The following is a 22,925-nucleotide window of genomic DNA, read 5'->3' as shown; positions in this document are numbered from 1 at the left end:
CCACCGGTTTAATTTGATGAGCCAATTAAATCAAGTGGTTTTTTTTAGATGACCTAGATTGAGTCATACTTTTAATTAAGACACATGATTCTAAAGAATTATGTAAACATATTGTTTGCTGTGAACCAAATCAAAAGTTTACAATTGTTTTGTCATTGATATAGACCAATGGGGGCCCCCTTCATCTCAGTTTGGGGTCCTGGGCAAATGCCTAGGTTGCCTGCCCTGTTGCTGCATCTGCGCCACATGCACACGCACATTCATTCTCCAGCTCGGTGTGCATTTCCCTCAGTGGAAGAACACTGGCAGCCAGTTTGACGCGTCGTCATTTGTGAAAACATGTTGCTATTTTGAGTGCCAACGAGGAAATATTACAGGTTAAAAGGCCCAGTGCGACTTGTTTTGGAACGTCTGAGACTCTGAATTCAATTCTCTGCCTCACCAGGAGGTCACGATAGGTTGAGCATGCACTGACTGACCTTGCCCCTTACCCCACTTACGGTTTGTTGAGCTGCTGTTGTGTGTGAAAAGTGAAATCTTGATGTTCGTAACTGAAAATAAATCTATGTGGACATATGTAAAAAATATGACGATCACGGTCTCATATTAGACCAAAACTTGTCATATTTTATATGACTGTTATGTCGAAAGAGTTGCCTCATTAATACTATATTATGCATATCAACCCAGAGGTTGATCAGTAATCATGGAAGTTAAGCCATTTTTATTGTTTTGGGATGGCAAACATGTTTAACACTTTATGACAGCAGAGCATAGTAAACATTTTAACATGGCAAACGTAATCACAATTATGAAAAAAAAAATGAAAAATTATTAATTTTGGTTTGGCAAATGTCTGAACAGTCAAAACAATAAAGCTTCACAGATTGACTGCTTTTTTTTTTTTTCTTTCAAAAAACAACAACTCCCTTGCATTTTTAAAGACCTTCCTTGAAGCACCCTCCAAATAACAGCTTTCCCAAATATTTCCACTCACACGCATGTGGTGGATTGGCCTCGCACCAACACATGCAACTATTTAAGAGTCATTGCCATTTGCACTGGAGTGAGCTGATACAGTACTGCTCAATGGGAACCCTTTCCTAGAAATCCTGAAGCGAGCTCTCTTCTCAGAAGGCCTCTGGACTTTTGTCTATCCGGATGCAGTTAAGCAAATATGTTTTCTCATGTAACAATATGAGGTAGGGGGGAAAAAAAAGTTCTTAAAAGCATTAACGTTACGTAACGTAAATCAGTCAGAGCTTGTGTAAAGTAAATAAATTGTAGTTTGCAGGCAGCGCTGCTTGTCAAGCTGACCTCATAAATGCGGTTAGCCAGATGATTAATATGCATGTATGTGAGCCGGCCTATTCCGAGGAATTCTCCTTCCCTTGAGGCATTTTTCCGGCAGGCACTTTAGAAGGTCTTGTTATTGAATCGGAGCCACAAAATGAGCTTTTTTTTTCCGTGTTCAGAATACACAAGAGCAGATTCTAGGAATACTGAAAAAGGTTTGTCTTCGAGATCTAACAGGGAACCGGGAAAAAATGATATACACAGTCAGCTGGGTGCTTTTCAGGGAAAACTGGCGCTATTGGTGAATGTTTGGTAGGTAGGTGGAGAATGACAGATTTTTGGCTAATGTTTTCATCAATTCTTGTTTGTCCGCAGTACTCAACAATGAACTCGCTTGTGCTGATCTGAGGAGTGTGTGACTTCCCTCGAAGCAAAAGTGACGCAAAGTAAGAAGAAGTTTTGTGCATGCTTGAAATTAGACAGTTGTGTTTTCTTAGAAATGTAGATATTGGAAAACATTTTTTGTTTTTATATTTTCTGCCATTTGGTTGTATATGGCTTGAATGGGGCAGTCTATCTCCAAATCAAATGGCATTATTTGACATTTCATACTCCCATATCAAATCATCCTTTCCCATTAAGTTGAATTTAAATGTCATTTACCCCCCACCATCAATAAATAAATAAATAAATAAAGTAACACTAATAATATTGTAGTTTATAAAATCTTATTATAAAGATTAGATGAAGCAATTTCTGGAGAATTAATAAATATTGTAAATGTGTTTTGATTAATAAATATTTATTGGTAAAAAATGGAAGAATGTTAAATGATGAATACTGTGGAATTATGGAATATAATTGAATGATATTTACCGTAATTTTCGGACTATAAATCGCACCGGACTACAAGTCGCACCAGTCATAAAATGCCCAAAAAAGTGAAAAAAAACATATATATGTATATAAGTCGCTCCGGAGTATAAGTTGCCCCCCCACCCAAACTATGAAAATAAATGCGACTTATAGTCCGAAAATTACGTTAATAATATCTGACCAAACGTATAAATGGTGCCGACGTGGTGACTCTATATCTCAAAGCTGACTGATAGGAGGCTTTCTAATCTTCTATCTCCTTATTTTTTTTTTTTTTTTTATCCTTTCCTGATACATCTGGGAATTTCAGTCCAATCCAATGTTCGTCATGATCTTGCTCATGTGATAGTAGCGCAGGTGGGATGGACGGACATGGTGGATGGCTGCCCAATGTGATTTTTCACGTCACCTCTTATCAGTGTTACTTCGCCGAAGTATGTGAGAGTTTATGAATGGACGCTATTGCTGCTGATACAGGAGTGCTAGTTCCAGAAAATCCATCTCTGAGCTCTTAATGGCTTGATGGTCACGTATTCCGGCACTTTGAGCTGCTGCTACAACACTGCAGAATTGTGCTATTAACTCACTTCAGTGTTGTCTGTCAACGTGGCCGCCTCGCTTCTGCTTTATGACTGCATGTCGCTTTTGTTTCCAGAGTTTTTTTTAAATAATTGACTTATCCATCCATGGATATGTTTAACAGCTGCACGCTGAGTGAGAACTTCTTAAGCACAGTAAAAACATTTTTATTTGGAATTTCCTTTTTTTTTTTCTTTTTCTTTTTTTTTTTTACAAACATTGCTGGTACAAAAATTTATTTAAAACACCACTGCAGCTTTTTTTTTTCAACTGTAAAGAAATCATCTATTTGTTGGGTACAGTTTAACAGAATGGAGAAAAAAAAAAGAAACCGATTGGCTTCACATTATCACTTCCATCCTAGTTGGCACATACTAGTTGTGTTCAGAATAAACATAAGGGCATTTTCTTCAAACATGATTGCTGGTAGGCTAATCACTTCAATCTTACTTTATAATTTTACCTTTCTAACATGGGTTCACTCTGTATGCAAAATTACTTTTTATCTAACTATGTAAAATTCCTTTTTCATCATGTTCTGTAAAGGAACAAGACTTGTTTTAACTTGTGGCGCGTTCCCTTTGTCTTTGTGTATGGAAAAAAAGAGCTACTAATATATATTATTAAACACGCCAATATTATTCTGAACTATTCATAGAACGAGACTAGCCTATACTATGTCACAGATGTCCCGTGCCCACAAGGAATTGGACACTGAGTGGTTTGTTGCAGGCCTGACGAGGTGTCAGTGTTATTTTACAAGGTGCCAGTACTCGAGTAACACCTCAGCGGTACGATTTGTCCGACTCTAGCCGTCCTGCATGACCTCGCCCGGGCCTTTAATTAGGCGTTTGAGTCCCCTCTTGCCTGCGGGGCCGCGTGGTTTGGCAAAAGCCTGCTTGAAAGCATGCTGCTTGGGATGGACTTCTTCATACAGAAACCCCTCTGTCAACTCATCTCCGCTGTCGATTTCCAACTAAATAGAGAAAAGGAAAATATAATGCATTTGCCGCGCTGCACTTTGCGTGGCTTGTTTGTGAAATCCTTCACAAAAATGCAAGGCACGTTATGTTTCTTAGAGCTTCAAATTCTTTGAAAAGAAAAATGCAGAGCATGTGACCTCAGCGTCCTCAAAGGCATTTTATCCTTCAGTTGCTCAATTGAATTTTCTATCCATGTACTTTTACCTTTTTAGCAACCTGCAGTCGATAATCTCTCTCCACGTCCTCCAAGAGTCGACTCTTGCAGCTAGAGTAGAGCATTCTCTCTTTAATGTTGCAGTTGTATCCAGGCATGGAGTAGATGAAAACTAACAAAACAGGATGGCAGACACAATTGACACAAAAGCTCAAACCATCACTTCGGTAGCTTCTTTGCCTTTTCGCATATATTTTTTATTTATAAAATGTGATTAAGAGTCAGTAAGACAAAGCAAGGCAGCTAATAGGTGTGCTTCAGAAGATTTGAAGAACTTTAAAATGTGTCGAACTCTTAAATAGCCCTGTGATCGACTGGTGTTCTTTTCCTGACATTTGCATTTTATGTGCGAATTTAAATGGGCAAACAATGACACATGATGCCGCAAGTCATTATGATGTGGCTTGACCCATGGATAAAGGATGCCCGTTGTAATAATGTACTTCTGAATCTTATGATTCTCCTGAATTGCGTCCCACGATCAATTCGAAGAAGCCACGAGTGGTGTTTGAATAAAGGTGTATTGTATTGTATATACATGGATCCATTTTGTACACTGATCGTCCTTGTGAGCGTTATCACGGCTCAACTGACTTTGAAACAAGGTACACTCTGGACTGCTCGCAGGGCGTACAAATACTCTCCACTCACATCCACAATTTTAGACAATTTAGACTCCAGTGCCAGAGCTAAGATTCAAACCCAGGTCCTCAGAACAGTAACGCTGACATGCTAAAACGACATGATCGCCATGCTCCTTGTGGTTTAGAAAAGAAAAGAAAAGAATAGAATAGAATAGAATAGAATAGAATAGAATAGAATAGAATAGAATAGAATAGAATAGAATAGAATAGAATAGAATAGAATAGAATAGAATAGAATAGAATGCCCTTTATTGTAATTTTACAACTTAGTTTGGATGAATAAATAAAGAAAACCAATTTCTCCGAAATCAAATTACTGCTAGTTTGTCTCATCATCCTTGGCTATTTTAGACGACCGGTCTCGTGTGACTTCTGCTGCTAAATATATAAGCCTGTTGTCAAGGGGGTTCACACGTCGAGACATTCCATCTAAATACAAATGAAGCATGAGACTCAATAATGGCGTACCAATGGATTCGAGGTAGTCGCCTTCATGGGAGTGTTTGTAGAGGAAGAAGTGATATCTTGGTGTGTCTTTAGGAACCCGGCAGGGCAAATCCCGCGTCTCCGTCTGGTGGGAATGAACCAGTTCAATGGTCTCCCGCTCCACATCTAGTTTCTGACAAAGAGGATGTGGTCATTCTTTTTTTTTTTTTTATTATGGCGTTAGAAGTGGCGGTGGTGTGGTGCAGACCAGTTGTATGTAGTTGATCTGCTTCTGGGCAAGTTGCTGGAGGGCTCGTCTGGCCGTCTCCTGCAGCGGGAAAGCCAGGCCTTGAAGGGTTTGTGCGTTACTATCCACGCTGTTCTCTGCCGTCACCTGCAGGGGGCAGCAAGCACACGTCTCATCTTATGTGTTGTTAATAATGTTACCAAAGAACAGATTTAGGTCAAATTCAAGGAAAGGCTCAAATGAATCTGGTGTGATGATATGAAAACGTTTGGGAGAAATAATGATAAACATACCTGTTTGACTCTGCCCTGTAAAAACAATCAGAGCGGAACGTTAGCTATTAGAATGATTCACTCAAACAGCATTCATAGGGTGCCTTGCAAAAGTATCCACACCCCTTTGACTTTGTTCACATTTGGTTTCAGTCAAACTGAATTGTATGACTACTTTAGTGATGGCAGAAACACCAAAGTGGTTTTGCCATCTCACCTCAGTGAGCTTGATCCTCTGCAGCTCCTGCTCAGCTAGTGTGAGCGGGGCAGGACCACAGCATGACAATACATGACGCTGGTAGCCCGACAGGCAGACTTCTTCCTATGGGGAGGGCAGGCAAGAGATACAGTCGAACGAGCTACTTTTAAACACACTTCACTGCTGCATGCTGCCAACCAAATTGACTCTGACCTCCAGCGTTCCAAAAATCTCATACTTCACGTGGCCACCACCAAACTCCTTCTTGACCATGGCACGGGTAGCAGCATACAGCATCTTGTCTTTGACCTGGAAACAGCAAACAAGCAGGGACTCTAAATTACAGGTTTTTAGATAAAATAGAAAAAGAGCTATTCAAAAATATGGAATCGACAAAGTAAAACATTGTGTTCTACTTTTATTTTGCTTTGAAATAGCTTGCTATCCCTAAGTTACACAACTTTGATTTTTGACAATTTTTTAAAAGCAAAAACGTCACTTGTGTTCGACAAAATAGTTGGAATGGTTGGAACTGAAGTGACCAAGACCTACGTACATACGGGACCGTATTTACATCTGTAAAAACTGAGACATGTGACGTTGAGTTTTGTGTTTGTATGCGTGTCATGCCATTGACACATTCTGTTTACATTAGAAGTTTTGTTTTTTTAATGAGAACAATGATCATAAAGTTACAATTTTAAGATTATAGCCTCAAGTATTGTAAGATTAGCACTTTTATATATAAAGTGGAGTTTTAGTTGAGCTAATCTGAGTCATCACAGTAATGGAAAACTCCACTTGGCATTGGTCACATCAGTGAATGTTTTTTATTCCAATTTTTTTAGATGTGTTAATTTATTAGAAAGAGTCCATTTAGATTGTGTAACGTCCCACCGTATCAATAATTCGTAGTGGCGGCTCCAAATGCGGATATCTTTGAATTCATATTGCCAAGAGGCAAGACAGCTTGTGATGCAGTCAGCTGCTTGTTGTTGTGCTGACACTCTAGAATCTAGAGTCTAGATTGAGATCATTTGATGAATTGCTGTGTTGCATGCTGGTTACGAACGCAATCACAGCTGAACACACCAGTCATTGTTAAAACAAATCTTTACCTCTTTACATGGGAATGCATTTTATCTGAAAATCTCACTCCTCACATTCTGGTGCTGTTTGGTTGACAGACAGATTAACGGGAATTGAAATAGCCAGATAAATTCACGTTTCATGAAACTAAACGGAAGTCAAACCACCATTTAAAGTGTCGCGTGACAGACACAGAACAGTGTGACATATGCTATGCTATGCGGCAAAGTGACATTAGCTTTACTGGCAGATGGAATGTAGCCTGTGAATTAAGTTTTGTGGACAACCCTTGTAAATCTTTATCAGACTGCTCTTGTCAGTGTGTTGATCGTAAAAGTGATGGCCATTGTGACATACGGAAGACTGATCAGGTGACCAGGATAGGAAGAGCCACTCAAAGCCCAGTGCATTGTGGGAGTCCAGACGGTAGAGCACATAGCAGGGCTCCTGTCGGTCCAGCAGAGGTAGGAGGAAATGGTCGTAGTCCTGGTCCCATCTCTGCTCTGGTTCCCTGTAGGCCCCCAGCACCAGCTGTTCTGAAAGTCAACCCAGGCAAACATCACATACCTTGCGTTACGACACATACCAGTGGGATGACGTTATGTTTAGCTTCTTTAGTACACCATTTTATTTCTTCCTCCCTCTCTCACCCTGTCTGTCTCTGATTGCTACCTAGCTAATTACCTAGCTTGGCTTTTCTAACCTGTCTCCTGCACACAGCTGCTATTCTGAGGGACAACACATTAGAGTTGTGACAATACCAGCTTTAAGTATCAAAAGAATGCTGATTTTGTTGGGTCATTGGTGCCCTTATCCCTGCTTTAGATTGCATAAGTGTCAATCATGAGTCAGGGATGAAAAAACCCTCAAATGATTGCATGTCAGTAGAAAATGGTTCACATGACGCACCCAAATAAAAGTTAAAGCAGTCATGTCACCGATGTTAAAAGGGACTCGTACACAAAAGCAAGTCATGAGTGAGAGTCAGATGCACACACCACATGAATAATAACACTGGCCTCGCTGACCGCTTTTTCCACTTGACACTTCAGCAGCTGCCTTCAAACCTTTTATCCCCCTCCCTTTCCTTCCCTTCTCTAAATCGTTCTGGGGGGGTTCTTAGAAATGTTGGTTCCAACCGCCTTCAGTGCAGGCAGATAACATCGGCTGTTGTTCTTTTTCCTGAAACCCAACCCATTTTGAAATTACCAGCAAGACTATTATAGCACTGCTGTAATCAAGGCACCATGGAACTGATGCTTTAGTGAAGCCTATTTATTGCCTATTTATTGCTCTGTTTTACTAATATGGATATTAGTAAAAATTTTATTATAAGGCTGCCCTAGTATTTTGTATATTGTGTCCTATGTCTTGTCACCGTGGGATAGTGGGAACGTAATTTCAATTTCCTTGTGTGTCTTGGCATGTGAAGAAATTTACAATAAAGCAGACTTTGACTTTCTTTTAAATGTCATGTAAAAACAAAGGAATGTTGTTTGACTTTGGGCTTGGTGCCTTATAGCCAGGGGTCACCACATGATGGTTCATATTTATATATTCAAATGCTCATATGACCCACCATGTTTTTTAAATTGCCACCATAATTCATGATTGTGGAATCTGGACTCCTAAAATGCAAAATTGGTGATTGTAAAGATTCCAAGAGGGCCCAATGACAAGGATATAAAACCAACAACTGCAGCAAAGCTAATGAAACATAACCAACATAGAACATTCACTCCAGGGGTGTGTTGTCGTGGGGCCACTCACCATCTTGTATTCGCACCTTAATGAGGCGCAGCGCTCCCCCTCTCGCCCGGGCCAGAAACTCCCTCAGCTCTGGCGTCACCACCAGGGCTAGAAACATGGCGACTCAAGCAGTCGTAAGCAAGCAGCAGAGTGGTCCTCCTTTTGCAGGCCCCAAGAAATAGTCTCTTCAAGTCCCAGGAAAGTTAAAAACTATTTACTGCGATTTACTTGGCCAAGTTGAAAATGTCAAAGTAGTGTAAGGGGCATCAGGGACCATATGGGTGTGCGAGATAGGACATCGCTCAAGCAACTGGGACAGTATCGTGTGCACACAGATGGGGAACATGATCTGACTACCAAATTTAGCTCCCACTGACAAGTCCACTCTTGGTGCTGACCTGTAGGAAAAAGAAAAAAAAAAAGCACAACACCACAAGTGGGGGGGCAGGTCATGTAGTACATGTAAAATCACAAGCTTTTCCATTAGAAATATTGTGTTTTTCAACCAAATTTAAAAACATTGGGATCTATAATTGCTTACATAATTACCAGTGTTCACGATTGTTTTTTTCTTCATTTCTGTGTAGTCAGTCGGTCATTATAATTTATAATGGTTGACTCAGGGGCAAAGGATTCCTGTTAAAATGTGTTGTTTTTAGTTATTGTCAGATAAACATGAATGACTTTAGCAACTGCTTTATGGCCGATGTTGATGACATCACTGTTAGCTGGAGGCAAAAAAAGGGAAGCCAGCAGTAAACACCACTATTTTTTTCTACAAAATGTCATTTTGTTGTGTTTTGGTTATCAAAACTGTAAAAAAAAAAATTGTGAATTATATCATACCCCATCATCTGCCGCCCGTCATGAAATGTTATAATTCAGCAGCAGAAGTATAGAAAATATTAAGAAAAAGTAAAGAAACACCCAAGAATCACCAAGATAAGTTTTTAATATAAAATAAAAAATATACATAATAAAAATGGACACATTCTACTTCTGCACACAACATATTTACAAGTTATTGGATCACAGACAGGATGAGATGCCGCCCCCTGTTGGCCGCACACGTCAGTCATCAATGGTAGGAAGCCAGAACGCCTAAAAAGACAAGCGTATATAATTCAAAAAGACACATTTGTGTGCATTTATATTTTACGAGCATTCAAAACGTGCTATAAAATTTGCCCCAAAGGTGCACATCACACTTAATCGTTTTGCCTCCAGTCTGTTGAGAACAAACAAACTAGTATTGATTCTGCGATGCATTGCTAATAGGGGTGTAAATCGCGGGTTTTGTCACGATACGATATAACATCGATACAAAGAACTACGATATGATATTTGCCGATATCCTAAAGCCTGCTGCGATTCATTCACGATATATCGCGATATAGTGCTCTACGATCGATTTTTTTTTTTTTTAATAAAAAATATAGAACAATAACCTGATTTATAACAATTCATACGCAAAATCAACAAGGTACTGCAAACTCTTTATTCAGGAAATTACAAGAGTATTGCAGTATACAAAGTGCTTATTTTAACACTGAACTTTGATGTCGTGTTTTTTCTTTAAATGTGCGGCGAGATTTGTGCTCCCTGAATATTTTATCACTGCATGGCAGGATTTACAAACTGCACGTGTCTTGTCGGTTGAGCCATCTTTTCCTTTCCAAAGTGCTTCCAAACGAATGACGAAGCCTAAAGGGGAGCAAATTTCCTAGTCTTTTTGGACACTAGCCACAGCACCAGCCCAGGAGCCGCGTACTAGCTGTCGACTCCCCTTTCACGTGCGTGCTCTGCTCACAACACAACAACGTCGCACGCACTGCTCCCGGAAAGAGGAAGCGAGCAACAATGAACTGGATTTCAAAATAAAGTCGCGTCTAATGTCCGAGGTCAAACACGGCGATATAGATCGATGTTTACGTTTAGCATCGATGCCAATAAATCGTAGAGCATTATATCGATGTGTATCGATGTATCGTTACACCCCTAATTGCTAATGTACCACAACACATACGATGGCGCGGCTCTCGCTCACCATGTTGGAGCAGGCGCTGGCGAACGTCATGAATTTGGGGTTGAACTGGAGGCATGTGATGGGCCCCGTGTGCTTTCCGTCTAGTACAGCCACCTTCAAGCCGCTTTCGGCGTTCCACATGTGGATCTTGCCGTCCTCAGAACCTGCGTTACAAACAATTTCAAACACGAGCCCAGCCAGAAACGACACCGAAACTGCAAGGAGGAGTAGGCAAATGATGAAAAGATTAGTAAAATATTACTTTATGAGCAAATGTTGGCACTGTGTGTTTTTATTCAATTTGAATGCTGTCATCAATTACGCTCTCATGTATCATTTTTGCAGGATTTCTGTGTGGAAGGGGCTGCACAGTTGAACTTACCGATGACGACGAACTGAGAGTCAGGTGTGAACGAGGCTTCTAGAGTGACCCCTTTGTTGTTGTTGTATCCCTGCAGGTAGAGAAACACAACACTTAGTGACACTGATCACTTCCTAGTTTGTAAAGTACAACCACAATAATGAACTGATAGGAATTGTTCCATCAGAGGCTCTCTGAAAGCTTGTTTTCATCCATCTCACCCCGAAGGAATGCAGCACGGCTCCTTTAAACGCATCGAGGATGCGGAGTGCGCCGCCGTTGGTGGAGAGGAGAATGAGTTTCCCGTCGTTGCTGAACTTGAGTCCCGTCCACTCGCACGTCCTGTCATACTGCAGCTTGAAGGTCGCGAAAGGACCCTGCCAACCGAGGGAAAAGGCCCAGTGTGAAGCTGCCCGACGTCGCCGCATTGTTGTGTGCTCACCTTGTCAAATGACCGCAGATCGTAAAGCTTCACCATTTCTGAATTGATGCCTGCTGCAAAAATGAGGCCCTCCGGATCGAACGAGCATACCGGCTTCCCTTGAAGGTGCATGAGACCCTGCATGTGATGACAGGTGGGTGAGACGGTACTTTAAAGGGGACACAATAGAAAAAGGTGACTTCTATAAGCATTTATACAGTTGTGCCATTTTAATTAGTGCAGCCCTATGGGAAATGTTTGAAATTCTCCCCAAAACAATATGCACAACACATCTGGATTACCTGGCAGTTAGGCGAGCGCAGATCCCACAGTCTTATGGTTTTATCCAAGGATCCGGAAATAAAGGTGTCATCCACGGGAGACATTGACAGCGAAGTCACTCTGAACACAACAGTCAAGTGGATTAAGTCAATGTGCCCGAAAGGAAGGAGGGGAGAAAAAAAAAAAAAGACACGACTATCGGTTCCCACCTTTTATTGTGGCCTGGGAAATAGCGGATGTATTTATTGTCGTGAAGGGACAAGTATCTGATTGTATCTTTGGGGATGAAAATGGAAAAACATTGGTGACATAGGTCATTACATCATCCATGACACATTTAAGGAACAAAATCAAACTCGAGCAGTGGAGATGAGTGCGCTCAGACATGGGCAAGGCAGTCATTTGTACAGTTAGCTCCAGTGTGGGGCACAATCATAGGCCCAAAAACTGTACAAACAACTACCTCAGACCAGAGCGAGCGATCTTGTGGCGAGCATCCTGGAGACACAAAAACACTCTTACATCTACTTTCCACAAATTGCGGCTACCAGATGATACCTTTGAATGGCCTACACGTTTCCATTTATTAAAGAAAGAGGTGGCTGTTATCTATGAGGATATATGGTATATGTTCACCATTAGCATGTCTGATTTATAAGCAACACTTCATGAAAAGAAAGAAAAAACACACTAAAGACATTTGGCTTCAACATACCATCGATTTTGTTGGAACTGTAGACCACTGTGTTGGCTGCATGTGTGTACCTGATCAAATCCACTCCATACTTTTTACTGTAGAGAGTCCTCTTGGGTCTGGAAACACATTTTAGAAAGAGTATTATAATGGAAGGGTTAAGGGGGAACTAGCGGCTGCAACAGTTCAATTACGGTGAGAGACCTAAAGATTAAGCACTTAAAGACAATCACAACTGCACACAATGTTCTGTACATAATGTAAAAAAATGACAAAGCAAAAGACAACAAAAAGATGACACACTGGGCTGATCGTAAACAATCCCATTTGACGCAATCAAAGGAGGGATTCGAACCAGAGCTTCACAATGTGTGGCAAAAGAGATAACCACTAATATCCAATAACTACAATAACTCATTGGTTGATTTAAAAAATATACTATAACCAACCTCGCCAGTTACTGCTAACTAGCTTTAGCACATCAGCTACCAAAACACCCAGTCTTACTTACTTCCCCTCCTGACAGTCGTACAACACGAGCGAATCGTCATCGCTGCTCGATATAATCGACTCTCCATTGGAGCTGAAGTCAAAGCAGTTGATCTTGTCAGTGTTCTCCCGGAAAACCTTTGCCACCCTGAAGCTCCGCAGCACATTGTCCGTCAGCTTCATGGCGGCCTCGCTCTCTCTCTATAGCTGTGTCCCGAGAGGGGCTTCCACAGACCGCTTTATACAAACTTCTGAAAACACTTTGCTTCTAAAATATACTATGAGCTCCGTAAGAGCGATAACCGTCGTTTTCGACAACAATTAAGGCGCGATATTAGTTTTTGCAACGCTACCATTACTTGATTCAACCCCCGCGTAATGTCGGCGTCGCGCATGCGCGGCTGGCGCCAAGCGACAGCTCGAAACTACGTGATTTCGGTGTATCGCGAGATTGACACACTGTCGCTCGCGTAGTGTTGTTTTGCGCCACATAACCACAATCTGTTAACAGTATATGTTAATCGTGACCCTAATGTCATCATATTGACTACACGTCATTTTTTCCTGCACCAAGTAGCTGTAGCTCCTTATTTTCTTTCCCCTGCACTATGCTCCTTTTTATGACGTCACGTCTCTAACCTTTGTCAGCCAATGGGTGGGCGAACAGTTTATTCTCTCAGCCAATAGCAATGCATTCCAAGCTTAAAGGTTCGGAAGCGAGGGACTTTTGAAACTAAACTAACGACTGGGGGCTACCTCTTCGGCCATTGTCGTTCCTGACTCCAGATTGTACTTTTTAGGGGATAAAAAAAAATATTGTTATTATCATGGACGAGTGCTAATACTGTCCTGGGTTTCGAAACGTTGGAAGTAAAATCAATTTCTGTGACTTTGTCGCTTGTACCCTTACATTTGCTGCAGGGGCACTTTACTGTAACGTTAGCTCGGTTAACGTTGCCTACCATCGCCGTAGAATTTCACACTTTCTGGTACGTTTGACTATAGGTTAACTTTAAAATGCTTACATTTCGCATTCGCGAAAGCCAGTCTTACAAATTTCTCCATTGTGACTGTAAAATTATTGTAATTGTGTCGCGCGATGTTATTCGCCTAAGGCTCGCTGGAAGTCGCTCTTCTTTAAACGACGATGTTCACAATGTGCAAAATAGACGCCCATTATCATTTTATATTACAATATTGATTGTTCCCTCTATTAGACCATGGAGACAGATACCAGGCACAAACTACAAAACAACCTGCAGACTGAAAGAACCGAAATTAAGGTAAGTGGCCGCAGCAAATTTACATGGTCTCAACCACAGTTACAGCACTTAAATTCACACCACCAAAATAATCTGTAGTGATGTAAGGGCCTTTTTGGGATCACATTTACATCAAACTGGCCCGTCCACATTTGGGGCTCACAGGACTTGAGGCAAGCATTGTAATTCTATTGTTTCCAGGCTTGGTTTGTCATGTTCTGTTGTCACAGAGTGTCTGAAATGGTGATCCATTGACATAAAAAAAAATCAGATGCACATTACTACTCTTGCTCCTTTCAACCTATGATCAATGAATGTCGCTCTTTCCAGTAGTGCTTGGGCATTTTTTGTTTTTTATTTTTTATGCAAGCAGTGATATATGGTGGGGGCCAAAGCAAAGAGAGTTTTGTAGGACCTTGGAAGAAGCTAGAAGCAATTCCGAAACTTTATTGGGAAGCGTGAGAGCAATTTGCTGAGGGGGGGAAAAAAAAATCATAAAATGGCTCATAGAAAATAGAATATGGTTAATTGGAAGGGATATCTCAAGACATTTTTTCTTTTTAATGATTCATTGTGTTTTCCTTTCATTCCAGCGAGCTGAGGATGGACCAATGCGTATCCCCGTGTCTCATATGGCCTCTAAACGTCTCGTAGTCCCATCCCAGCAACCGCAACGCATTCTGACAGTGTCCAATGGGCCTCAGCGCTTAATGCACCCGTTAAAACACAGCAAGTCTGCGCATCACCTCCTCAGTTCCACCAAGCCTGCACAACCCGAGAATCAGAATGTCAAACTGGCAGCGGCAAATCCGCAGCCCAAAGCTCCTGTCCGGCGGAGCCAGCCTATGATGAATGAGCCTAAAGTGAACCTGGGGATGACAAAACCTGCTGTTGAAGCCACTGCCATGGAAGCTGCAAAACCTGAGATTCCACAAAGTACGCACATGTCAAATGTATCCATTAGCGAGCGTAGGTTATTATTGCCATAATATACGTTTTGTTTTGTCAGAGGAACCAGCCAAGAAAGATTCTGCAGACACATCGTCATCCAAGTACATCTTTTTGCATTAACACGCCATGTTTATTTATTGTTGTATGTTGAGACATGTTTGGTTTTGGGGCGGCGCAGGAAGCGTTGGAGTCTGGACAGCTTTGAAATCGGCCGGCCACTGGGAAAGGGCAAGTTTGGCAACGTCTACCTTGCCAGAGAGCGCCAGACCAAATTCATCCTGGCCCTGAAGGTGCTCTTCAAAAAGCAGCTGGAGAAGGCGGGCGTGGAGCACCAGCTGAGGAGAGAGGTGGAGATCCAGTCTCATCTCAGGTGAGAGAGAAAAAAAATAGCGTACACATAGCCTCGCGTGGTGGATTAAAGGTGAAGTTTAAGATGATGATTAAAATGTTCAACACGCGTGGGAGGCGGAAACTACTTTAGAAAAATTATATATGCGCTTTCAATACCTTATTGCAGGTGGGTCTGGAATGCATCTGTCATGCACTCACTATACAAATGCTTCTGCGCAGGCACCCCAACATCCTACGCCTCTTCGGCTATTTCCATGACGTTTCCCGTGTGTACCTCATACTCGAATATGCCCCCAAGGGCGAGCTCTTCGGTGAGTTGCAGCGGTGTGGATTTTTCCCCGAAGATCGCAGTGCTACGGTAAGTTTTATTTTCTTTCAGCATCCAAGACATCCTTGCATGTTTCACTAGCTATGATCACTATGCCATTCTAGTACATCATGGAGCTGGCAGATGCCCTGGACTACTGCCATTCGAGGAAGGTGATCCACAGGGACATTAAGCCCGAGAATCTCCTGCTGGGCACCAACGGGGAGCTGAAGATCGCCGACTTCGGTTGGTCCGTCCACACGCCCTCGTCCAGGTGCTCCTTCGTCCATACCTTCGTGAGTGATGGTGCCCTATGACTGACACACACGCATCTCTCGTCCTTCCTTGTGCAGGAGGTCTACTTTATGCGGAACACTGGATTATTTGCCTCCCGAAATGATCGAAGGGAAGACCCACGACGAGAAGGTGGATCTGTGGAGTCTCGGCGTGCTTTGCTATGAGTTCCTGGTCGGGAAACCACCATTTGAAACCCAATCTTACAAGGACACGTATCGCAGGATATCCAGGGTACGTAAGACCTCAGTAGGTTGCGGTCGATAAGGCAGGTCCATATTTGTTTTATGTGTGTGTGTTATTTAACCCGTGGCATTTTTATCTTTTGCCATCTCTTGTTTCCCGGTGCAGGTTGAGTACTTGTACCCGTCGCAATCCAGCGTCAGCGAACTGGCCAAAGATTTGATTTCTCGCCTGCTGAAGCACAATCCTGCATATAGACTGCCCATAAAAGGGGTTCTGTCTCACCCCTGGGTGGTCCAAAACTCCACCAAGAAGCCCAGCGCCCACGGCATGGAAGAGCTCAGCCACTGATGGAAATAAATCATTTCATGCTGGCGGTTTTAAGTACGGTCAACTTGAGCCATGCCTTTCTTCTGGTTTCCCTTCTTGTAAATATTTCTCTCTTCTAATAATTGAATTTTATTGACTTGAAATGTAAATAAGATAAAATCCTCTTGCACTTTGCCTTTAGCCTAGCAACCTCTTGATGTTTGTTGGGTGTGCTATTTTGGACAGCAGGGGCCGCCAGTGCACCACTATCGCTCATGGGGGGGGGGGGGGGGTTCTTTGTTCTTAAATTCTTTTTGAAGCGCCAATAAAAGTGTTGAACCCATATAATTTGCTGTATCGCTTTGCTCTCATTTTGCATGACCTTGGGGGATTTTGTTGTTGAGAAATTAATATTTTAAGTTTGTCCCTACTCCTACACATCCAAACCAGATTGGATCATGGTTCTTGTAGACCGGACTTGCAGGGACAGGTTTTACATTTAATGAACATTAATTACCGCTTCTGCTGCTTTGTTAACAGGGAGGCTAATTGTTTTTTTCCCCATTGAGTATGGCTAGATGCACGCCAGCCTCCACATGTGAATCATGACCGTGCAGACGCCGCTGCAATCAACACCGGGGATTAACAGGTAAGAGCAGACGGTCTTGTGTATGCTCCGAGCGCAAAATCTGCTTTTATTTATTTATAGCACGGCCCAGTGGAGAAAAGGCTTCCACTGAATCATGTTCTTTATTTGGTATTTTTGTTACGTGACAGGGTGTTCAGTAGTTTTACCCACGTCAGCCCAAACAAAAATCCTATAAGCGTTCTGTTTTGGGGAGGCCAAAACCAATCTTTGAAAATGTGTGCAATTTTTTGGGACACCCCCCTCGGGAAAAAAAAGGGTGTCTTCAGAAATTCGCTCTGACGCCCAAGGCGGAGCTTTCTTCCCTCCTATTATTTCTGAACGCTGTGTGTTCTAAACCAATCAGCAGCTCGTGCTTGAACTGTTTCCATCTCGACTGCTTGACGCACTGGCGTTCACAGAATGTAAATGTGTGTGTGTGTGTGTGTGTGTGTGTGATGTTTGAGTGACAATATGAAGTGAGTAAACATGTAATTTGTTCAATCTACTGGCCCAAAAAGCAATAGCAGGCATTCACATTCATCCTTTTATACTTCGACTACTTTTTTTAAACAATTGCAATTGCTTTTTACGTTGGCCTATGTTTTTGGAAGATAAGGTATTCGCTAAATTGCGTGCGTTTCCTGTAAAGAATAGTTTCGTTCCGACCGTTTTCTCCTTCCCATAACAGTCTATAGATATAGTTTATATTGGATGTAAAATCTATAGAAATTTTACATCCAAGTCAGGTATATCCTCATGGAATGATTTGGATTTTATTTAAAAAATGGTGTAATTTATGCCCCCCCCCCCCCAAAAGGAATACATTTACGTGAAAAAAGAGTGCAACTACTTTCAACATCATTTTCTGTTTATTACTGAGAAAGAAAATACATGTTCTGACCGTTTTAGCGTTACATGAGACCACACATTATTCTTTACAATAATTTCACTTCTTTTGATCTGTTGTTCTTTAATATTAATTTCCACGATATATGATAACGACTTTGATATACATTCCATCTGTTTTGAAACCACAATAAGAATAATAAACACTACACGTACGCTTGTTGTTTTTTTCTCTCTTTTTTTTTTTAAATAACATTTCCACAGGACCCCATTTGATTGCACAGAATGAAAAATGTCCGTATGCACATTTTGCTTTCCTTCTCTCTTTCTTTTTTTAAGTTAGGATTGCCATACACCGAATTCATCATTTCATATGATAACAGGCCACGTGTTTGGAATGTGATGACAAACAGCATTTCTTTTTTTTTTGTATGTGCAGCGGGAGAGGCTTTAGATTTCGGAGCTGATTTCGGAGCTGACAATCAAAGGTATATTTAAAATGTGCTAGTTTATCCAATGAACTACTTTATTATCATTATTAAAATTTAAATATCCCCTTCCAAGTTGTATTTCTTGTGTGGATGTGCGTGCGTGCGAGCGTGCGTGCGTGTGTGTGTGCGTATACATTCAATGCATAGTTTGAATAGCTGCTTGTTAGGTCCAATCTCCTTCCGTATTTTTATTTATTATAGGCTAAAACTATAATAAATAAATAAATCTGATATTCTGACCATTTTTAAAAATGCTCCAAATGATGACGTTTAGCTTTGAAATCTGGGAGTCTTTAAACAAAAGAAAATCTTTTTTGTACTCGCTGTAAATGGGGAAAATAGGATTAAGTTTTTTGGTTTCTTTTGCAGTGGTCTTCTATTTGATTTCCAGAGCTGTTTAATGTTTCTACTGCTGGTTATTGCCGTCGTGTTTGGACATTTTTGTCTGTGGATGATAACCCTTATTGCATCGGGCCTTAAAGAAATTAGCATTTTAATACGGGTGTCAATCAAGCAGATTGAGGGGAAGAAGAGTATTGTTCGTTTTCATAGACGTACAATGCCAATTAGGCACACATCAGACGAATGCATACTGGATTTATTTTCGCAAGGCCTCGTGCATTACGAGAGGGCCATAGCTGCGTTGCGCGCAAGACATTATGGTTTGGAGCGTGCGCCTTTTACGCATGAATTTACCTTGCCTCAAATGGACATAGAATAGCGCAAGCACATTCGCGCTATTCTATGTGCGCAATGTTATCCATTCACCGTTTGCCTCCCGGACCCGGATGTTGTTTTAGCGATCAGCGAACGGCGTGGGTGATGTTCGATTTTTTTTCCTGTGGGCGTGCGTCCCTACTGGAAAAATTCCTGGCTACGCCTCTGATTTGTTTTAAGGCAAAACGCAAGAACTGAAGTGAGAAAAAGGCGGCGGCCCAGACAGAGCATCTTGCTTTAAATAAATGAACATTGGAATCAATCAAACATAGTACGGAGAAAACTATTTTTTCTTCTTGGATTTACACAGCCAATTTATTAGATACACTTGCATCTGACTATTGTGTTGTCTGATACTTTGCCATATTAATGGAAGGCCTCGTGACAGGAGGGTATATAGCGGCGTGATGCGCAAGACTGAATGGGTGCGATTGTGCGCTTTTACGCATGAACTGAAGCAAGAGGAGGAGAAAGAGGCGGGCCAAAGGGTGCGCAGTCTACTCCTCTATGTTGTACTTGAAGGCCTCCACAAGCCCTTCCATGGAGTGGATGAAGCCGGAGATGCTGCATATACCACCAATGACGAAGATGGACACGTCGAAGAAGACCTGGTGCCACTGCAGCTTCCTCCAGAGCAATTTGAGGTGGAAGAGGCTGGGCAACAGGAAGCAGAGCCCCGCGCCGGTCAGGCTCCCTGTCAGGCCCATGAGCAGCGCGAAGTGCGGCACGTAGATGGCCATGAGCAGCGTGAAGACCACCAGGCCGCAGCGTAGGCTCAGGCCCCACGATTTGAGGCGTCCGTCGCCCCCGTAGCAGTCAGGGAAGAAGGCTCGGCCGCCCTCCTGGAAGAAGCTCTTCTCCAACACCTCCACGGCGGCAAAGAAGGGCAACGGGTAAGAGAGAAGCGCCTTGGCCACCAGGAAGATGTTGACCACGGCGCGGATGCCTTGCGGCAGGTTGTCCGTGATCACCTCCTTGGTGGTGTCGGCCCACGTCAGGTAGGCCACCAGGGCGAAGAGACCCTTGAGGATGCAGGCGGCGATGTGCGTCCAGTTCATCATGCAGTGGAACTCGCTAGGCTTCTGCATGTTGCCCTCCAGAGATGGTAGGAAGATCTGTGACGTGTAGCTGAACACAATGATGCCGATGGAGATGGGGAACTTCTTGACGTCAATGTAGAACTTGACCTTGTCCCACGCCCACAGCCGCGCCCGCGACAGGCAGTAGGCGATCACCAGCACGTTGATGACGAAATGCGCCATTGTGCACAGCAGGCTGAACTTGGACACAGCCTTCAGGTTCTTGAGGAAGGCGCACGGCAGCAGCGCCGCTGTGGCGATGATGGCCCACGACTTCTGCGAGATGGGCATGTTGGGGAAGCTGTTGTACATCAGGTTGCCGCTCACCACCACGTACAGGATGCACGTCATCACCAGCTCGATGATCTGCGCCACGTTGACCACGTGGCCGCCCAATGCCGGAAAGCGCGGCGCGCAGCAAGCGTTGGCAATGTCCACGTAGGAGTCGCGCACACGCACCAGACGACCGTCCTCGTCCTCCTCGTACAGGCACGAGATCAGGATCTTGCCCGTGTAACAGCACACCACCGCGGCGAAAATGATCAGGAAGAGGCCCAGGTAGCCCCCGTGCAAGATGGCGTAGGGCAGACCCAAGACGAACATCCCCTGTGAGCCGAAAACACACACAGTGATTTGGGTCATTCCACAAAAAAAGCAGATTTTCCAACATCTTTCACAGCTTTCATGCTCTGGTCCTCGAGGGAGGAGGGAATCATCTAAAACATGCGGGACAATGGTCCTTGAGGACTGGAGCTTGATGTACTGGTTGCAGCTTCACGCTTTGAGGTTTTTTGGCATTTGATCTCTTTAGTTTACATATCTCTGTCAAATCTGAGTGCATTTCAACAAAACCCAAATGTGCCACAAACTTTAGTTTAATAATCCAACCTAGTTGATGGCAATTTTGATTCAGATTGCACTTTGACGCATGATATGTCAGATCAGATTGTCATATTCTTGTCCAATTAGTAGCCCACTGAAAGTGGTTCATCCTGTCACTTGTGCTTATTCCCCCTTGGTGGAGGGCTACACCCTCTTGAGTGCTTTGGTGATACTAAGTGACGTTCTTTGTGAGCTCCCCTCCCCAGTTTCCCCTCTCCCTTCCCGTTTTGACGTAGCGTGGGATTTCCACTTGGCTTTGAGCGCGTCTGTCTTCCCTCCCCCTCTCTGACGTCACCATGAGTCGTAGGAGACACTGTGACGTCAAAACCTCGAAACCACCAATTTTTTTGTCGCAGAGCCTGCGAGCAAAGCGTACTCCTGCGTGGGTGGGGGCATTCACTTCGTTCACGCCCACTTTTCTCTTTCTCTTTTTCTCCCCCCCCCCCCCCGCCCCCACCGCGCGCGCTTGTGTGCGCCACGGATGCGCGTCATTGCGCACGGAATGTATTCGAACAATTTGAGATCCAGTGTTAAACGTATGGAAACGATGAATTAATGTAGAGACTATTAGGATTTAATTATAGGAGTATTTGGGACAGTAGAAAGTGCGTGTTCGTGGACAATATGCGCGGAGGAAATCATCGCATTGCATTCACGCAGTATTGTATCCTAATAATAAAATGAACGGCAATCGGATGAGGTGCGCGCTCGTACCTGGATAGCATTGGTGACGTTCCATCCCGCCTCCCAAGCCGTGATCTTGGGTCTGGCCTCGGACAGTTCGTTCGAACCCCCGTCCTTGGAGGACGAGCGCGACGGACCGGTGCCGTCCCTCTGGTAGTGGCTGTCCCCATCGAGGGTACCGTCCCCACCTTCCCCTCCTTCTCCTTCCACCGCTGCCGCCTTGTCGTCGGCGGCTAGGATGTCCATCTGCATGCCCTGCCGGTGGTCGTAGTCCAAGTCGTCGCAGGCGACGAAGCCCAGCGCCTCCTCGTCGGTGGCGGCCTGGAAGCCCATCCTGGCGAACATGCCGCTGACTTTGGCCTGGGATTTGTTGGTGACGGTTGTTGCCGCGTTGGAGAGTTTATTGGACAGTTTGCTCCGGATTAACGTCGCCATATTTGCGCTTATTTCCTCCTCTTCTTATCCAATATAAAAAAAAAAGGAGGCTACTTTGGGTGGCGGCGTCCGCTTCGTTGCATCCACAAGACAAGAGAGTGGGTGGGTGAGGTGGGGAAAGCTTCTGATTAAGACACCGACGGTTTATTTATTTTTTTAGTTGCTATCTCCACTTCTTCCTCAGTGTGCTTCTCCTCAGGTTCATTTCACCTTCAGACGTCGTCGCTCCGCTTCTGCATCCTGCCCCCCTCCTCTCCTTTCCTCTCCTTCTCCTGTCCTCTCCTCCTTGATGCTCGACGCGACGCCTCCTAGCTGTTTCTTTGGCTCCAGTCTCCGTGCGTAAAAGCTTTACGCACCAAGCCCCCAAAAGTGTCTTTGTAAGTAAGGCCCTTTATGATATCCTTTTTTTGCGCTCGGGTTGGGTGGAAGGTGCGTCCAGGTGCCTTCACCGATGCCAATGCGGTACCGTGGCGCTCAGGGCGGGTGGGCTTGAGTGCCCCCCCCCCCCTCTCTTCGATCCCCTCCCTCCTTTTTTTAGTAGATAGAGCCCCGCACCAGGATAACACGGGAGAGATTTGCTGCATTTCTAGGGGAGGTGCTTGCGGTACCCCTCACTATACCATACACCCACCCTCACCCCACTCACCCACTCCCTCCCC

The 22,925-nt window shown here is 43.5% G+C and overlaps 4 protein-coding genes and 1 long non-coding RNA gene across 7 annotated transcripts; 2 read left to right on the top strand and 3 right to left on the bottom strand.

Moving 5' to 3' along the window:
* Positions 1-1,273: 1,273 nt before the first annotated feature.
* LOC133161788 (uncharacterized) lies at positions 1,274-11,062 on the top strand. Of its 2 annotated transcripts, none has more exons than XR_009716128.1 (3): positions 1,274-1,511; positions 1,672-1,742; positions 10,946-11,062. It is a non-coding gene; the product is annotated as an uncharacterized LOC133161788 (long non-coding RNA). The 2 variants fall into 2 exon arrangements; XR_009716127.1 differs by having other exon boundaries at positions 1,494-1,608.
* LOC133161782 (twinfilin-2) lies at positions 2,903-8,905 on the bottom strand. Its single transcript, XM_061290403.1, has 9 exons — positions 8,596-8,905; positions 7,183-7,361; positions 5,950-6,045; positions 5,755-5,859; positions 5,559-5,573; positions 5,287-5,412; positions 5,061-5,211; positions 3,939-4,060; positions 2,903-3,727 (listed from the first exon to the last, which is right to left on the bottom strand). The coding sequence occupies exons 1-9, from the start codon at positions 8,690-8,692 to the stop codon at positions 3,560-3,562; spliced, it is 1,059 nt and encodes a 352-aa protein (XP_061146387.1). The 5' UTR covers positions 8,693-8,905; the 3' UTR covers positions 2,903-3,559.
* wdr82 (WD repeat domain 82) lies at positions 9,509-13,257 on the bottom strand. The gene is made up of 9 exons (XM_061290405.1): positions 12,870-13,257; positions 12,380-12,477; positions 11,874-11,940; positions 11,685-11,784; positions 11,404-11,520; positions 11,183-11,338; positions 10,983-11,052; positions 10,622-10,764; positions 9,509-9,675 (listed from the first exon to the last, which is right to left on the bottom strand). The coding sequence occupies exons 1-9, from the start codon at positions 13,028-13,030 to the stop codon at positions 9,646-9,648; spliced, it is 942 nt and encodes a 313-aa protein (XP_061146389.1). The 5' UTR covers positions 13,031-13,257; the 3' UTR covers positions 9,509-9,645.
* Positions 11,409-16,783, top strand: aurka (aurora kinase A). 2 transcript variants are annotated; one of them, XM_061290399.1, is made up of 9 exons: positions 11,409-11,536; positions 14,065-14,130; positions 14,703-15,045; positions 15,119-15,161; positions 15,239-15,430; positions 15,631-15,769; positions 15,844-15,992; positions 16,072-16,246; positions 16,364-16,783. In XM_061290399.1, exons 2-9 carry the CDS (start codon positions 14,068-14,070, stop codon positions 16,544-16,546), a joined length of 1,287 nt encoding a protein of 428 aa, XP_061146383.1. In that variant the 5' UTR covers positions 11,409-11,536; positions 14,065-14,067; the 3' UTR covers positions 16,547-16,783. The 2 variants fall into 2 exon arrangements, with proteins under 2 accessions (XP_061146383.1, XP_061146382.1); XM_061290398.1 differs by lacking the exon at positions 11,409-11,536 and adding an exon at positions 13,564-13,836.
* A 1,253-nt stretch (positions 16,784-18,036) lies between these two features.
* On the bottom strand, positions 18,037-22,705 carry slc32a1 (solute carrier family 32 member 1). The gene is made up of 2 exons (XM_061291671.1): positions 21,862-22,705; positions 18,037-20,871 (listed from the first exon to the last, which is right to left on the bottom strand). The coding sequence occupies exons 1-2, from the start codon at positions 22,264-22,266 to the stop codon at positions 19,684-19,686; spliced, it is 1,593 nt and encodes a 530-aa protein (XP_061147655.1). The 5' UTR covers positions 22,267-22,705; the 3' UTR covers positions 18,037-19,683.
* Between the last annotated feature and the right edge of the window lie 220 nt (positions 22,706-22,925).

This window comes from Syngnathus typhle, linkage group LG11, assembly GCF_033458585.1.
Source record: "Syngnathus typhle isolate RoL2023-S1 ecotype Sweden linkage group LG11, RoL_Styp_1.0, whole genome shotgun sequence".
Lineage (NCBI taxonomy): Eukaryota > Metazoa > Chordata > Actinopteri > Syngnathiformes > Syngnathidae > Syngnathus > Syngnathus typhle.
This window is presented reverse-complemented; position numbering and strand designations above follow the sequence as displayed.